The sequence below is a fragment of the Ictidomys tridecemlineatus genome, chromosome 15 (genome assembly GCF_052094955.1).
Source record: "Ictidomys tridecemlineatus isolate mIctTri1 chromosome 15, mIctTri1.hap1, whole genome shotgun sequence".
NCBI lineage: Eukaryota > Metazoa > Chordata > Mammalia > Rodentia > Sciuridae > Ictidomys > Ictidomys tridecemlineatus.
In genome coordinates, this window is record NC_135491.1 from 19,634,706 (window position 1) to 19,651,600 (window position 16,895).

Sequence of the window (16,895 nt, forward strand, 5' to 3'; positions counted from 1 at the left end):
ATGGCAGGTAGCTGGCATTTCAGATAATCAGTGTTTAAAATGCCCTGCAATTACTTTCACCTGTCTCGGTCAAAGGACTGGAAGGTAAGTTAGAATCCTAAATTTTCATGCCCTTGTTCAAATGAGAAGAAGTACCCAATTTTAGAAATGGCATTAATTATCAAGGACAAGAGTTTGACAAGAAGGGAGGTGAATGGAATTCCCTTGTTTTTTCAAAATAAGTAAACATGCAAACTGTATTTTTTTCATGAATTAAACTATCATAGTCAATTTTTTTTAAAAAGAAAACACATTTTGTTTTCTAATAGGATATTACTAACATTACATGAAGTTTACATTAAATGAGAATTTTTAAAATACAACCTTATTTACATCTTTTAAAGAGATGCACTGCTGCTTCTTTTCGGATTTCTTTTTAGGTGAGTCTCTCATAGAATCCTTATTATATTTTTCAGCTCTATCTGAAAAATAAAAACAGCGATACAAAGCTACCTTGAAAAATGCTGACAGGAAACAAATGGCAAAAATCTTAATACATGAAATTATTATGGAATAGGGGTTTATATTAAACTTTATTTAAGGGGATTAAATTTTAAAATTTTGTTTCAGCCTTTATTATTGTTTTCAAAGTTCTAAAAATTCCCACACCAGCTTATAAGACTAAAACACAATTTATTTTCCCAAGTTGGTCATTTTTATTTACCAAAGGCGGCCACAATTACTGTCCAACAATCTGGGATTAGTGAAAGCAATAAAAACTAGGTGAAACTGTGCAACGGCAAAACACAAGGATGCGAACACTTGGAACTTTTCCTGCTGTAAGGGAATTAGAAGGAACACCATGGAAAGATATATTCCCATGGTGACAGGACTGCTTTCAGCAGTAACTCTCATCTGAGGACCCTACAGGAGGCCATACATGTGAGAGCTGCCACACCAGGCACTGTGCCAAGGGCACTCCATACCTGCACAGCCCACCTGACCAACTCCGGGCAGGATGGGAGTGAGGCCTCCCCACACCCCAGAGAGAGATGGGGCACACACTCTTGACGGTTTCACAGCAGATCCCATTTACTTAAACATGCTATGCTGGATTATTTGACCTGGAAAGAAGTTGAGCCATAGGGAAAAACACTACAAAGAGGTATATGCAGGAGGATCCTGTTCCTGTAAAATAAAAATTAACCCATACATTTACATCTAGAGAACTGTGGAAAGACAGACTCTTAAAATTTTAATATGTAGGTAGTGAGGTGGCAAGTTTTTACAATTTTGGTTATCTGTATTCTTCCGTGATGAACAATATACCATGTGAAAATAATATTAAATGTAGGGAACATCTTAGCTGATTAAAGCTTTGGTTCATTTTAACATACTATGGATGCATGTGAAATGTCACATCCACAGGTAAACACACACCCAGTGCAGGAGGGAAGTGGTAAGGAACGACCACAGGGGTGAACCAGCATCACAGGCTGACAGACTTCACCCTGTTGAACAATTCCAAATCATTAAACATTTCTGAGATATGGGATTAAAGACTGAGTATATCTCCCTCATAAGTACAACTTCCTTATTTTTCTGCATCCTACTGCTCAAAATAAAAGTCAATCATAAAAGTATGGTATACTCTGAGGACAAATAATAATCACTGGTATTTTTCAGGGTTAGAAAATATCAGTCTTCCAGATGGACAAATGCCTACTGTTTCTTTTTTTATTTTCTGAGACAGTGTCTTGCTATGTTTCTCAGGCTGGCTTTGAGCTCCTAGGTTCAAGTGATCCTCTTGCCTTAGCCTCCCAAGTAGCTGAAACTATAGGTTTGAGCCACAGAGCCTAGCTCACAAGGGTCTATGATGTTCTTTATGTTACAGTAAACTTTCTAAGTATGGACTGCAGGTCAAGTAATCACTGTCAGCATATATATCATAAATTGGTTCCATTAAATTATATAAAAAAAAAAGAGACCAGAGTCCTTCTAAACAACCCTTTTAATCTTCAGTTAGTTAAAGACTGGGGGTATAGCTCAGTGGTAGAACATTGGGAGGCCCCAAAGCTGGGTTTCAGTTGTTTAATCCTCAGTCCCCCCAAAAAAAGGATATTATTTTATGTTGACTATGAAATATACCAAACTGGCGGACTCACCCAGTACTGTAGCAGTTGACTGTAGGTCACTGACAACATCCTTGCACCAGGTATGCTGGAGAGACTGTGCCAGAAAATCTAAATCATGTGACTCTAAAAGAATAAATTTCAAAATTAAGGCATGAAATAAAATGTAAAGTGCAGATTCCTTGTTCTACCACAACTGCTCTTGCTTTTGCTGTATGGTCATAGGATACCTAACAAGGAAGCAGCAACATGTGAGGGTACTAAAATCTGACAGCAGACAGGAACATTTAAAAGCACTTCCACAGTTCACCACTAACTCTTCTCATATTTTACTGCTAAGGACCATTTTACAATTAATAATTCTTTTTAAAACTGTCTAAAACAATGAATATTCAAAACGTTATTTTAACTACAAATTTAATCTTTAAACTACAAATATCTGGACTTCTAAAAATGTGACTTATTAAGAAATTGAAAATGGTTTCTTCCTGGTTTCATGAAAACAAATTATAGCAGCTTTAGGACCACAAAATCTGTCACAGGCTTGTCCCAACATTAAATTTCAATTATTAAACACAGAGTCCAAGTCTCTGCCTACACACAGGGAAAAATCTGTACTACAACTTATGGCAACACACTAAGACTATAAATAAAGCAACTTAAAAGAAATACATATAAATGTGAATGCACTCACTTTTCATTCCTTGAAAATCTTTTCCTTGCAATAGCATTGGCCAAAGAGTAAGGGCTGGATTGAGTTTACTGGAGAAAGAAGCTGACTTTATATCCAACCTTGGTTTCTCTAAAGCATCAAGGTTTTTCTTCTCGGTGGGAGATACATAGCAAGCGAAGTTCTTTGCAACCAGATCATCGTTCACACAAACCTGTAAAATTAAAACATTTTATGGATAGTAAGACAAGTATAGCTAAGTGAATGTAAAGAAATTATTCCAGCCTTAATCCTAAATTTGGTTTCAGAAAAAAATGTTTTACAGAACATAATTTGATCTATTTGTATGATTTCTGCTCTGATAATGGTGAAGTAAATACTTCTTGCCAACCTTCCTGATAAGAATACAGCAAGAATATGTATGGAATACGAAAACAGCATAAAGAAATAAAGAGCCAACACAACCTGGCCCAGCAAAAATCTAGTGGCATGACAATAAACATAAAAGGAAAATTGATAAAATTAGGTTTTACCAAAATGTAAAACTTCTACTCTTGAAGAATGATAAAGGACTGCAAATTGATGCAACCACTCTGGAAAGCAGTATGGAGATTCCTCAGAAAACTTGGAATGGAACCACCAAGTTATCTCTTAATCCAGTTATCTCACTCCTCCATATATACCCAAAGGAATTAAAATCAGCATATCTGACCATAATGGAGTGATGGTACAGAATAGAGGACACAGAAACCAATTCACAAAATTACAACTTTCTTATATCTGATAAAGGGGCTAAAAGCATGCAATGGAGGAAGGATAGCATCTTCAACAAATGGTGCTGGGAAAATTGGAAATCCATATGCAACAAAATGAAATTGAATCCCTTTCTCTCGCCAGCCACAAAAGTTAACTCAAAATGGATCAAGGAGCTAGATATCAAAACAGAGACACTGCGTCTGATAGAAGGAAAAGTTGGCTACGATCTACATATTGTGGGGTCGGGCTCCAAATTCCTTAATAGAAAGCCCATAGCCCAAGAGTTAATAACAAGAATAAACAAATGGGACCTACTTAAAATAAAAAGTTTTTTCTCAGCAAGAGAAACAGTAAAAGAGGTAAATAGAGAGCCTACATCCTGGGAACAAATTTTTACCCCTCACGCCTCAGATAGAGCCCTAATATCCAGAATGTACAAAGAACTCAAAAAATTAAACAATAAGATAACAAATAATCCAATCAACAAATGGGCCAAGGACCTGAACAGACACTTCTCAGAGGAGGACATACAATCAATCCACAAGCACATGAGAAAATGCTCACCATCTCTAGCAATCAGAGAAATGCAAATCAAAACCACCCTAAGATACCATTTCACTCCAGTAAGATTTGCAGCCACATCAATGATTATAGCAGCACAATTCACAATAGCTAGACTGTGGAACCAACCTAGATGCCCTTCAATAGATGAGTGGATAAAAAAATTGTGGCAGCTATACACAATGGAGTATTATGCAGCACTAAGAAATGACAAAATCATAGAATTTGCAGGGAAATGGATGGCATTAGAGCAGATTATGCTAAGTGAAGCTAGCCAAGCCCTAAAAAACAAATGTCAAATGTCTTCTTTGATATAAAGAGAGCCACTAAGAATAGAACAGGAAGGAAGAGCATGAGGAAAAGACTAACAGTAAACTAGGACGAATGGGGGGAGAGAAAGGGAGAGAGAAGGGAAAGCATATGGAAATGATAGGAGACCTTCAGTGATACACAAAATTATAAGAGGTTATGAGGGGCAAGGGGGACGGGGAAAAAAGGGAGAGAATTGAACAACAGCAGAGGAGGTAGAGAGGGAAGATGGGAGGGGAGGGGAGGGGAGGGGAGGGGAGGGGGATAGGAAAGGTAGCAGAATACAACAGTCACTAATATGCCATTATGTAAAAATGTGAGTATGTAACAGAAGTGAGTCTGCAATATGTATTTGGGGAGTTCAAAACCCAATTGAGTCAAATGTATGAAAGATGATATATCAGGGCTGGGGATGTGGCTCAAGCGGTAGCACGCTTGCCTAGCATGCGTGCGGCCCGGGTTCGATCCTCAGCACCACATACAAAACTAAGATGTTGTGTCCGCCAAATACTAAAAAAAAATAAATATTAAAAAATTCTCTCTCTCTCTCCCACTCTCTCCCTCTCTCTCACTCTTTAAAAAAAAAAAGAAAGATGATATATCATGAGCTCTGTAATGTTTTGAACAATTAAAAAAAATGTGGCATTTATACACAATGGAGTATTACTCTGCATTAAAAAATGACAAAATCATAGAATTTGCAGGGAAATGGATGGCATTAGAGCAGATTATGCTAAGTGAAGCTAGCCAATCCCTAAATAACAAATGCCAAATGTCTTCTTTGATATAAGGAGAGTAACTAAGAACAGAGTAGGGATGAAGAGCATGAGAAGAAGATTAACATTAAACAGGGATGAGAGGTGGGAGGGAAAGGGAGAGAGAAGGGAAATTGCATGGAAATGGAAGGAGACCCTCAGGGGTATACAAAATTACATACAAGAGGAAGTGAGGGGAAAGGGAAAAAAATACAAGGGGGAGAAATGAATTACAGTAGAGGGGGTAGAGAGAGAAGAGGGGAGGGGAGGGGAGGGGGGATAGTAGAGGATAGGAAAGGTAGCAGAATACAACAGACACTAGTATGGCAATATATAAATCAATGGATGTGTAACCGATGTGATTTTGCAATCTGTATACGGGTTAAAAATGGGAGTTCATAACCCATGTGAATCAAAGTGTGAAATATGATATATCAAGAACTATGTAATGTTTTGAACAACCAACAATAAAAATTTTTTAAAAACCCCAAAGTAATAAATATTAAAAAAAAACGATGCATGGATTGCAAATAAGCATATGAAGCCAGGCATAGTGGAATTATAATCCCAGCGACTTGTGAAGTTAATGCAGCAGAATCAAGAGTCATGGTCACAGGCATTAGACCAGAGACTAACTAGAAGAAAAAGGCCCAAATCTCTATCATGTCAGCTTAGGAACCAAATTCCTCAACAAGACTCCGAAAGAACGAGAAGTAAAAAATCAAGAATCAATAAATGGGATTGTATCAAAGTAAAAAACTTTTTCAGTACAAAGAAAACTATCAAGAACATGAAGAGAGAGCCTGAAGAATGGGAAAAAATCTTTGCCTACTACACCTCAGATAAAGCATTAATCTCCAGGATATATAAAGAACTCAAAAAACTTAACACCAAAACTACAAATAATCCAATCAATAAATGGGCAAAGGAACTGAACAGACACTTCACAGAAGAAGAAATATGAATGGTCAACATATGAAAAAATGTTCAACATCACTAGCAATTAGAGAAATGCAAATTAAAACTACATTGACATTTCACCTCACTCTAGTCAGAATGGCAATTATCAAGAATACAAGTAACAACATATGCTGGCAAGGTTGTGTGGGGGGAGTAAGGTATATTCATACATTGCTGATGGGACTACAAATTGTTGCAACCACTCAAGAAAGCTGTATGGAGATTCCTCAGAAAACTTGGAATTGAACCACTATTTGACCCAGTTATCCCACTCCTCAGCATATATCCAAAGGACTTAAAATAAACTTACTACAGTGATTTGGCCACATCATTGTTCATAGCAGCGTAATTTCAATAGCTAAGCTGTGGAACTAACCTAGGTACCCTTATGTAGACAAATGGATAAAGAAAATGTGGTACATATACATAATGAAATATTATTCAGCCATAAAGAAGAATGAAATTATGGCATTTGCCAGTAAATGAATGGAGCTGGAGAATATCACACTAAGTGAAATAAGCCCATCCCAAAAATCAAAGGCCAAATGTTCTCCCTGATGTGCATACAGATGCTGACTCACAATGGGTGGGGTGGGGGGTGGAGAGGAGAGGTTCACTGTATTGGATAGGGTAGAGGGGGGGGAATGAAAATGGGAAAGATGTAGAATGAATTGGACATAATTTTCCTATGTTCATATATGACTACACAATCAATGTAACTCCACATCACGTACAATCACAAAAATGGGAAGTTATACTCCATGTATGTAATGATATATCAAAATACATTCTACTGTCATGTATAACTAAAAAGAATAAAAATTTTTTTAAAAAAGAGTCAAGGTAAGTCTTAGCAACTAGCAAGACCCTATCACAAAATTTAAAAAACTAAAAGGGCTAGGGATATAGCTCAGTGGTAAAGAATGCCTGTGTTCACTTCCCAGTTCAAAAATATATATAGTAAGTAAGTAAATACATAAAATGGGCACATAAAAGCAACATCAGTCATTTGGCAAATGCTAATTTAAGCCACAATAATATACTATTAGAATAGCCACAGTATCAAGGAGGACATAAAGAAAGTGAAGTGTTATACCCTGCTGATGGAATATAAAATGGTAAATGACTGTGGAAAACATCTATAATATTATATTCCCAAACTGGCCATAACTCACATGTCCATCAACAAGAGAATGGATGCGCACACCATTGTTAGTTGTGTAAGAGAAGAGTTCTTGACCACAGAAGGAACAAACTATTGATACATCCAGCAACATGGATGTCTCTTAAAATAATTTTGCTCAATTAAAGAAGCCAGACCAAAAAAGAACACCCTGGGACATATCCCTGTACTTTATCTAGAAAAGGACTGTTGGCCTTAACCGTTTTCTGGCCTCACACACCACATGGACCTTCCTGCCGTCTGCACTTTATCATCTTGAAGTAAGAGCAAGTCATCATCATATACAACCTACATGATGAGAAAGAGAGACTTTTGAAAAGCAAGAGGAAAGCAAGTCAAAAGAGAATTTATTTTAGAAAAGATGATTTACAAGACAGGTCCTAGAACCAACAATTTTTTACCAACAATTTTACTATTTTACCATAATAATTTTACTATAAGCAATGAAATGTCATAGGTAAAACCAACCAGAGTGTAAGAACCACAAATGCAATATAGACAGTTAAAAAAAAAAACAAACCATTTTACAAAAGAATAATACAATCACAATGAAGAGTGAGGGAAAGAAAAAAACTAACTCGAGCAACTGTGAAAACAATTGATTGACTGTTCAAAGTAAGACAAGAGACAAATTTCCTTTTCACAAGCATGTGTGTGTTAGCAATTCTGAAACAGGATTGATCATGTAAGTATACTGTGGCTAACGAGAGTAGGTTTCTCACTGTTGGAATAAGATTACGACAAATCCTGTGGCTGCAGGATTGAAACTACAGGGATGGGGCTATTGACACATGTATAGATGATAGACTTCAGAAAAATCTAGATCGTGTGAATGCATAAGTTAGTTATCTGAAGATATCTCATAACACTTTGTGCTGAGAGGATATACAATCAATGATACTCCAGGAACAGCAAGCACACCTAGTGCCCTTATCTTTAAATCTAACTATCGTTCATTAATAAAAGAAACCAGCATTTCTTGGCAAAGTGGTTGATTTGTGGAAAATGACAAAATGATCCTGGAGCATTCTATGACATGGGAAAGACAACAGTGTTCAAACAACGATGAGCATATTGAAAGGACACATGAACCACTTTGAATAAACTACTAATGGCCAAAATCTGAGGTAATCTGAGCAAGACAATAATGACAGAAATGGTTATTATCCCTCAAACAAGTAACCAAAAATCCATACTAATATAAATTCAATGACTTAATAAATGGTGGAGGAAGGATGATTCTTTATATAATTCTAATTAAAAATGCAGAAGACAAAAATATTGTAGAATATGAAGAAGACAAAAATATTGCCTATTTCAACAGGCAACCACCACAGTAATAACTTTTACAGACAAGAAGCATTGATGAACATTTGCATAGTCTCAAAAAAACTCCCTATAAAATAATTATTAAGGACTGGGGATGTGGCTCAAGCAGTAGCACCCTCGCCTGGCATGCGCGGGGCGCCGAGTTCGATCCTCAGCACCACATAAAAAAATAAAATAAAGATGTTGTGTCCACCGAAAACTAAAAAATAAACATTTAAAAATTCTCTTTCTAAAAAAAATAATAATTATTGATATCAAAAGAAAAAAAACAGTAACACTATATGGGGAAGACCTGTACAACACTACATTACCACATGATTGACATGAACTAATCACAAGCAATTAGACATGTTTACAAACCCCACAATGATGTACTGAGACCTGCACAATATTGCTTCCGTGGCATTACTGCAAAAAACACTCAACTTCAACCTAATCATGAGAAAACATCAGGCAAAACCAACTTAAGTGACATTCTAGAAAACAACTGGCCAATACTTTTTAAGTATCAAGGTCACAAAAGGTGAGGAAAGACTGAGGAACTGTCCGACTAGAGGAGACTAAGAAGACATGACCACCAGATGCAACTCAGGTCCTGAATCAGCTCCTAGACCAGAAAAAGAAAATAAGTAGGAAAACTGGCAGCATTCAAATAATTTGAGAATTTGTTAAACAGTATTTTATCAATGTTAACTTTCTGGTTTTAATAACTATGATTCTACACAATCTTAACATGGTGTGAATGCATAATCTGCAGATATTTCATAAAAGGGAAATCTGGGCAAAGTATATACAATAATCACATTATTTTTGCATCTCTTCTGTGAGTGAAGTGTTTCATTCATATATATATGTATATATACACATACACACACACACATATATTTTAATCTCTAGGTGGAGCCTCAGTGTAACTCAGTGATACAGTGGGTGCTTAGCATGTGCAAGGCCCTGGGTTCAATCCCTAGCAACCCCCATCCCTGGGTAGGCTGCCCTCTGTTGGTTCTGGGCAACCCTAGATCTATGCCCTTCACCCACTTTCCCAAGGTGAACAGCTGCACCTTGTGGTGTCCTTCAGAAAAGGCAGCCAGCCAAAAATGTAGCAGCAAATACTTAGGAAAGGGAGGGTGCAGGTCTCACAGGTCATATGGTACATATTCTACATATGGTATCTGAGTTCTTAACAATGAGCACATATTACAATGAGAAAATCAGGGGAGGGGATAATGATCCTTAGGAATTATTTATAATAATCATATCCCTAAGATAACACATTTCATCTCATCATCACAGTAATAATTTCTTGTCCATTACTAAATGAGATATTGCTCTGATGAATTGCTCAAGTAATTTTTCAAAGTAATCAAAAAAGGAAACACAGTCCTATTTAACTTCTCATTTAAGCCAGACCTTGAAACATTCAGATAACTTCTATGTTGTGTGAATCACATTTTTCCTTGATAAAATATTTGAAAACACAAATCTTTCACTTACTTTTTCATTTTTTATTGTTACATAAAGGTAGACCTCAAAAGTATCTTCTTCCACAGCACATAATTTGGCTTCCACCTGGGTAGTTGCTAAACAGCATAAGTAAGAGCACAAATAAGCTGATGAGCAAAGTACACTTGATACGATCATGACTATTTCTTCTTAGGTTCTTAGGTGGTTAGTCACTGCTGACCAATAGCCAGCAGCTTCCTCAAGCAGGGTAGGTTCCTTGAGCATAAGGCGGCAGGGTGAGCGAGCCATGGAAAAGGCTCTCCTGACTGTAGAGTGAGCCACGTATTCTCTGTCCACATCAACAGTGTCCCCCTGCCACTTTATGAATACAAGTGAATACTTCTCCAGTAAGTACACTTCTCGGTCCTTCTCTCTCACTGACTCCCACATCCAAATTTCTAGTCATAAACTTTCCTCCAAGTACCTCTTCTCTCCTCCAAACACCCCATGAACTGAACTTCTTAGCTACTCTATCACAGCCTTGAGAACCCAACAGGAGCTCGATTTATGGGTACTTATCATGAACTGTGTTAAGTCCTTTATACACCTGGTTTCATTTGATTTTAATCACAACCTTTTTTTTTTTCAATCATTTTTCAGGTAAGAAAACCAGGTTCAGAGAAAATTAAGTAACTTGCCCAAGGCTACATACACAGAAGGGGATGGGCAAAATTCAACCCCTGGGGGTTTACATCTCCAAACCCATACTCTCTTAGCATCCCCCATAATGGGCTCACAAGAGCCCAAACCCCAAACCTAGTGACAACCACCCCAACCTCCTACTTCTCCCAGTTTCAAAGCATCTGGCTTTTCCTTTTTTCAAACAAAGGGGCAGCACAGGAGAGCCAAGACCCAACTACATTCCAGGCAGCACCCTAGGCAGGTCATACCTACTAGTTATTTAGTACAGCCCTAAGAGGGAGGCACAGACATGGGCCCCTAAAAGTCAGGACAGTTGCCATAAAAGAGGTTAATTTTACAACCACTCAAATAAAATAACACAGTAAAAAGTAAATACATTTTATAAATCTTAAATTAGCAATAATGATTTTTACATAATATCCTTTGCTCACTAAAAAAGGGTAGGTTTTTTATTGTTAGTTCAATAAAATTCACATAAATTTATTCTACAGCCCTGCAGTTTTTAAGTTTATTGTGTAGGGGGTTCATCTACAGAAACAGCCACTTTCTATTTCAGCTGTTAATTATTGGCATCAGCATCCACCCACAAAGTTTCGGGGGTATAATCACTGTGACACTGATGTGAAAGAAGCTCCCATGTGCCAGCTAAGCAGACACAGATCAAAACTCCTCATCAATGGAGGTAAGCCACCACGAGTGTCAGTTCAAAGGAGGGTACAGTGAATGTCTTACCTTTTAGAATGTTCTGAAAGTACTGGATTGCTGCACTATCCCACTTTTTGGCAGGGCTGGAAAAATAAACAGATAAAACTTCATTATAAAATATAACCCTACTATATTAATTTCATTTAGTAAACCATATACTAAATATTTCTGGCATTAAATATAAAGCATATTTGCTAGAGGTAGCAGGGAGATTGTCTCTGGCTCTGTTCTGCTTATGAAGACTCTATGAACATCCTGCAAAACCAAGGTCACCTTCACTACTGCAGAGACTCACATTAGTCAGGCCCTGCTGGGTTGTGCCCAATACCATGCTATCTTCTGTTGCAACACCCTCATCCCCAGTTACCTGTGACAAATCTGTCTTCCCAGCCAGAATGCAAGCTCCCTGGGAAAGAGATCCAAAGTGTGCAATGTCCAGCACAGGCTGGCATGGAGAGCAATGTGACAGACATTGGCTAAACCAGCACTCCACAAGGTGGTTAGAGAAACCCAGTCACTATCATCTCAAGCTATTCCTCCCTTAGCCGACTCTAGAACCTTCATTCCCTCTCCCATCAGATGTCCATCAGCTCACTCCTTCTACATCTTTCTTTTGCTTTGGCAAGGAAGAAAAACAGCTGTAGGCAACAGAAAAAGCAGGAGAAACCAGTATTTGGTAGCAAGAACAAAACTAAAATAAAGTTTTAGGTTAGTCTGTATTATGCTTCTACTGTTCTTATCCATCAGAGATTCTACCACCATCCTCCAAAAGTTCTTTTAAAGGAAAATAGGGTAAAGTGTATAACACATGCAGCCCAGTACCTGTATATAATTGGTATTTTATGTATATATGAATATATGTGTGTATATATATATGTATGTGTGTGTGTATATATATGTATGTATGTATGTGTATATATATATATAATTTTTTCCCTAAGAGGTTAAACACATTACTTAAAAGAATTACAAAGGATTTGTAAAAAGACATAGTACAGGGGGGCTGGAGTTGTGACTTGGGAGAGTAGAGTACAGGAAGATCTTCAAAGAGGCCAAAAGTATCCCCAGAGAGGTCGTTTCCAAGTTGTTTTGTTTGTTTTGTTTTGCACTTGCCTCGCACATGTGAAGCACTGGGTTTGGTCCTCAGTACCACATAAAAATACAAATAAAGTGGAAAAAAAAGACAGTGGTTCAAAACTCTTGCTACATACAAAAAAAAATTTACCTAAAAATTTAAAAAATATATAGCCAAGCATGGTGGCACACACCTGTAATCCCAGCTATTTAGTAGGCTGAGACAGGAGGATCTCAAGTTCAAGGCCAGCCTCAGCATCTCAGAAAGACACTGTTTTGAAATAAAACAAATTAAAAGGGCTACCTCCCTTGCATGAGGTCCTGGGTTCAATTCCCAGTACAGGAAGGAAGGAAGGAAGGAAGGAAGGAAGGAAGGAAGGAAGGAAGGAATATATACACACATGTGAAAATAGTAAATTCCTATAAGGCAAACAAATGCAAGAGAAAAATCAATCTAGCATATGAACAGGTAACTCAATCAGTGTCTATTTCTCACATTCACAGAGAATAAACACATGAAGAAATATCCAACTTTGCAAGTCAGAAAAATTCAAATTAAAACAAAGTACCATTTTTACCTAACAAACACACAAAAATTTAAAAGCCTAGCAATACTCCAATACTGTATGGGGAAAACAGCACTTTCTGTACCCCAATGGTGGTAAAAATTGCTAGGGTTTTTGGATGGAAAAATCTATCACAAATTATATAATACACACTAAGAAAAGCATTTTAGATAAAGTACAAATGAAAAATTATCACATCAAAGAATGGGATCAAACTCAGTAAGACGACTTATCTTAAGTCTTTCACCTATACTGGATGTATCTTCATGTTGAGTGGGGGTCCATCTAAGAGTTGGGGAAAGCCCCCTGCAGACTACTGAGATTGGGAAAGAGATCATGCAGAGGGAGCAAGACAGGAAATGGGTAGGCTTCCTCTAATGAGGAGCTGGGCTGTATAGGCGGGTGCCCGATTCATGCTTAAGTGTCAGCAGCTGGCTGCTCTGAAACAAGAAAAACTGAGTAGGCAGTGAGTACTGCCACACTAGGGCCCTTACTCCCAGAGTCTACACAGCAAAGGGGCATGAGTGGCAATGCACGCTGGCTGGAGGGCAGCCTTGTGGGAAGTAATGGTTTTCACAAAGACAAGCTGGCTTATTATCTCATCAGTGTGGATTCTGAGGCAGGCCACAAGAGTGTTATATTCACCACCTCAAGTACAAGTGGTGTGGGTGGGAGAGGAGAGGAGAGGAAGATCTTCAAAGAGTTCAAAGAGTATCTACAGAGAGGTAGCTTCCAAATTATTTTGTTTGTTTTGTTTTTGGTTTTGGTACCAGGGATTGAACCCAGGGGCACTCTACCACTGTGCTTCAATCCTTTTTATTTTTTATTATGAGACAAGGTCTCATTAAATTGCTGAGGTCCTTGCTAAATTACTAAGGCTGGCATGGAAATTGTGATCTTCCTGCCTCAGCACTGCAAGTGGCTGGGATTACATGTATATACCACTACACCCAGCTATGGCTTTCAAGTTCAAAAAGTACAAACCATCATCACTGCCATGGCAAGTGGAGTCAGAATTGGGCTGATTTCTATGGCTTTTCTTTCTATGTGCCACAATTCTGAAGGGAAAGGATGGAATTGACCCCACTGGCTACAGACACAGAAATCAAGCCACTCAGAATAGCAATTATAAAAAATACAAAAAATAATAAATGCTGTCAAGAACGTGGAGAGAAAGGAACCCTTACGAACTGTTAGTATAATGTAAATTAGTACAGTCACTGTGGAAAACAGTATGAAAATTTAAAAAAAACCTAAAAAATAGAACTATCTTATGATCTAGATATACCACTCATGGGTAAACATCCCAAAGGAAATGATATCAGCATATTAAAAAATGCCTGCATACCCATGTTTACTTGAAGCAGTATTCACAATACCCAAGATATGGAATCTGCCTAAGTGCACAACAACAGATGATTAAAAATATATGTGTTATATACAGTGGAGTACCATTCAGTCATAAAGAAGAATAAAATCACATCATTTTCAGGAAAATGGACTGGATTGAAGGTTATCATAGTAAGTGAAATTGGCCAGACACAGAAAGATATGTATTGCATGTGGGTACACCAGTAGGTAAGAAAGACAGAGGGAAAGGCCAGAAAATGTAGGAGAGAAGAAGGGACAGTGGACATGACTGAAGCACAACATAATGCATGGAAATGTCACAAAGAAACTATTAATTAGTACAACTGTTTTCACTGAATAATTATGATAATAATAAAATAACAGATCAAGTTTATACCTGACAAAATACTGCCCAATACAGGGTGCTTCTGTACAAACACTAGCACCATGAACAGATACTAGTAAAAAGGAACAAAGACAGGAGAGTGCGTGTGCACAGTGTCTATCTCTTGTCATCACATATTTTATGGATATGCCAAATCATATGGAAATAATGTAGCTAGCTATCAAGAGGAGAATGGTTAAGTACAAGTAAGATAATTACATCCACTCATGAAAAAAAATTAATGGTAAAGAGCTCCAACATACATTCTTAAGTTAATCTTAAGTTAATCTTGCTAATAAGTCAGCGTGTTCTAATTTTCATTGAAAGATTCATGAAATTGAGATGTGTATAAAAGCACTGACAGGGTTCTAGAAGTTCAGAAGTTTAATAGACCACAAGGCCTCATAGAAGGGAGGACACAGGGCTGGAGAGAAATGCAATAAATGTTAGTTTGTTTGTTTGAGCCAGGGGCTATGTTGCCCAGGCTGGCCTTGAATTCCTGGGCTCAAGTGATCTTTTACCTTAGCTTTAGCCCCCCAACTACAGGTGTGCATCGCCATGCCTGGTTAATATACTTTTCATGGTCCGTGATCCTGCTTTCTTTTTTCTTTATAGATACCTTATTACTTTTTACAAGTTAAAAAAAAAAAAAACAATAAAAAGGGCGAGAAGCACAGGCCCTCTTCTAACTTCCCCCTACCCCAACTTCTGCCCCAGGGGACTCTGCTGCACAGCCAGATTTGACAGTGACTCAGAAGCCAACTCTTGCAGAACAGAGATCTGTGAAATTTCTTAGCATTCTTATGGAGGAACAGATTTCAAATAAACACTTGATTTAAGACTTTTTTAATGATTCAAACTATTGAAGAAGCTGTACTTACACAATTTCAGCATTGTCTTCACAGAAGTCAATGTGTAATGTAACAGGTTTTGTGCAATACAGTCTGAATTTTTTTGCTCTATAGGGAAGCTGCATAAAAGATTCTACTGCAACCCGGATGCTTAAAAGTGAAGCAGAGATAGTTCCATTACAAATAAAAGTTGTACACAATATAGTCATTTAAAGTATACCTATAAAATACATAATCAATATACTTAATGTAAAACAAAACACATAGAAAATATTGTTTCTAATGTACTACCTACAGCACTTGGATGTATTTAGCCAAGGGGCAAAAACTCTTTCCTGAGGAGTTAAAAAAAAAAAAAAGAATCTTACTCATTTTGTGTACAAAGCACAAATATACATATGGTACATAAATAGATGGTCAGCATATCTGTGGTATGAAAATTTCAAGGCGGGGGGGGGGGCAAAAATTTAGGGTAAAAATGTCTTAATGAGGCTCTGGAGGTTGAGACATATTGGGTAATAATGAATAAACCTGTGAAGAAATTCTATTTAAGATTTTCAAATATCAACATCAGTATATGATAATTATATTAAAGTTTCTATAAACAGATGGATGTTTTAATAATTAGTATTTGCCAATTTTGCACAAAAGAACTAAAAGACTGAGATTTGATAAATAAGTTCAGCACCAGGCTGGGATGGGTGTCCAGCTCAGTGATAGAGTGCTTGCCTGGTATGCATAAAGTCCCAGCCTAGCATGCGTGGGTTCAACACCCAGCACCACAAAAGGAAAAAAAAGTTCAACATTTTTATTCTTATTAAGGCAAATGACAGTCCACTTTACCACATTATTTCAACATGAACTGTTTCTTCCCCAGATTCTCATTATGCCTATATGTGTGTCATCTTTTGCCTCATAAAGGTTAGGAAAAGGTGATTGCTTTATTTCATCATATTGTTCTCCTGCCCAATCAAACTAAACTAAAACACCAAATACAAAAAACAATCTTCCCAACAGTTAAACACAACAGTTATTTTTATAAAAATTATGACTGTAAAGGTGCAGAATTGTAAGCTGGAAAGGTTATCTACTTTTTCCTAAGTATCTATAAATTCCCAATGTCTGGCAAGTCCTTGTGCCACAAATATTTCTATTCATGATACCTCTCTTATTACAACTAAAGTC

The 16,895-nt window shown here is 37.3% G+C and overlaps 1 protein-coding gene across 2 annotated transcripts in view; it reads right to left on the reverse strand.

Annotated features, from left to right (window-relative positions):
- The window catches only part of Tdrd12 (tudor domain containing 12), a 69,980-nt gene that overhangs the window by 45,488 nt on the left and 7,597 nt on the right, over positions 1-16,895 (reverse strand). For both annotated transcript variants that reach the window (XM_078032181.1, XM_021730086.3), the window contains exons 4-9: positions 15,741-15,860; positions 11,512-11,567; positions 10,129-10,214; positions 2,806-2,995; positions 2,145-2,237; positions 364-461 (exon numbers count right to left, since the gene is read on the reverse strand). In XM_078032181.1, the coding sequence (XP_077888307.1) occupies positions 364-461; positions 2,145-2,237; positions 2,806-2,995; positions 10,129-10,214; positions 11,512-11,567; positions 15,741-15,860 (643 nt within the window). The remainder of the gene's footprint in view (positions 1-363; positions 462-2,144; positions 2,238-2,805; positions 2,996-10,128; positions 10,215-11,511; positions 11,568-15,740; positions 15,861-16,895) is intronic.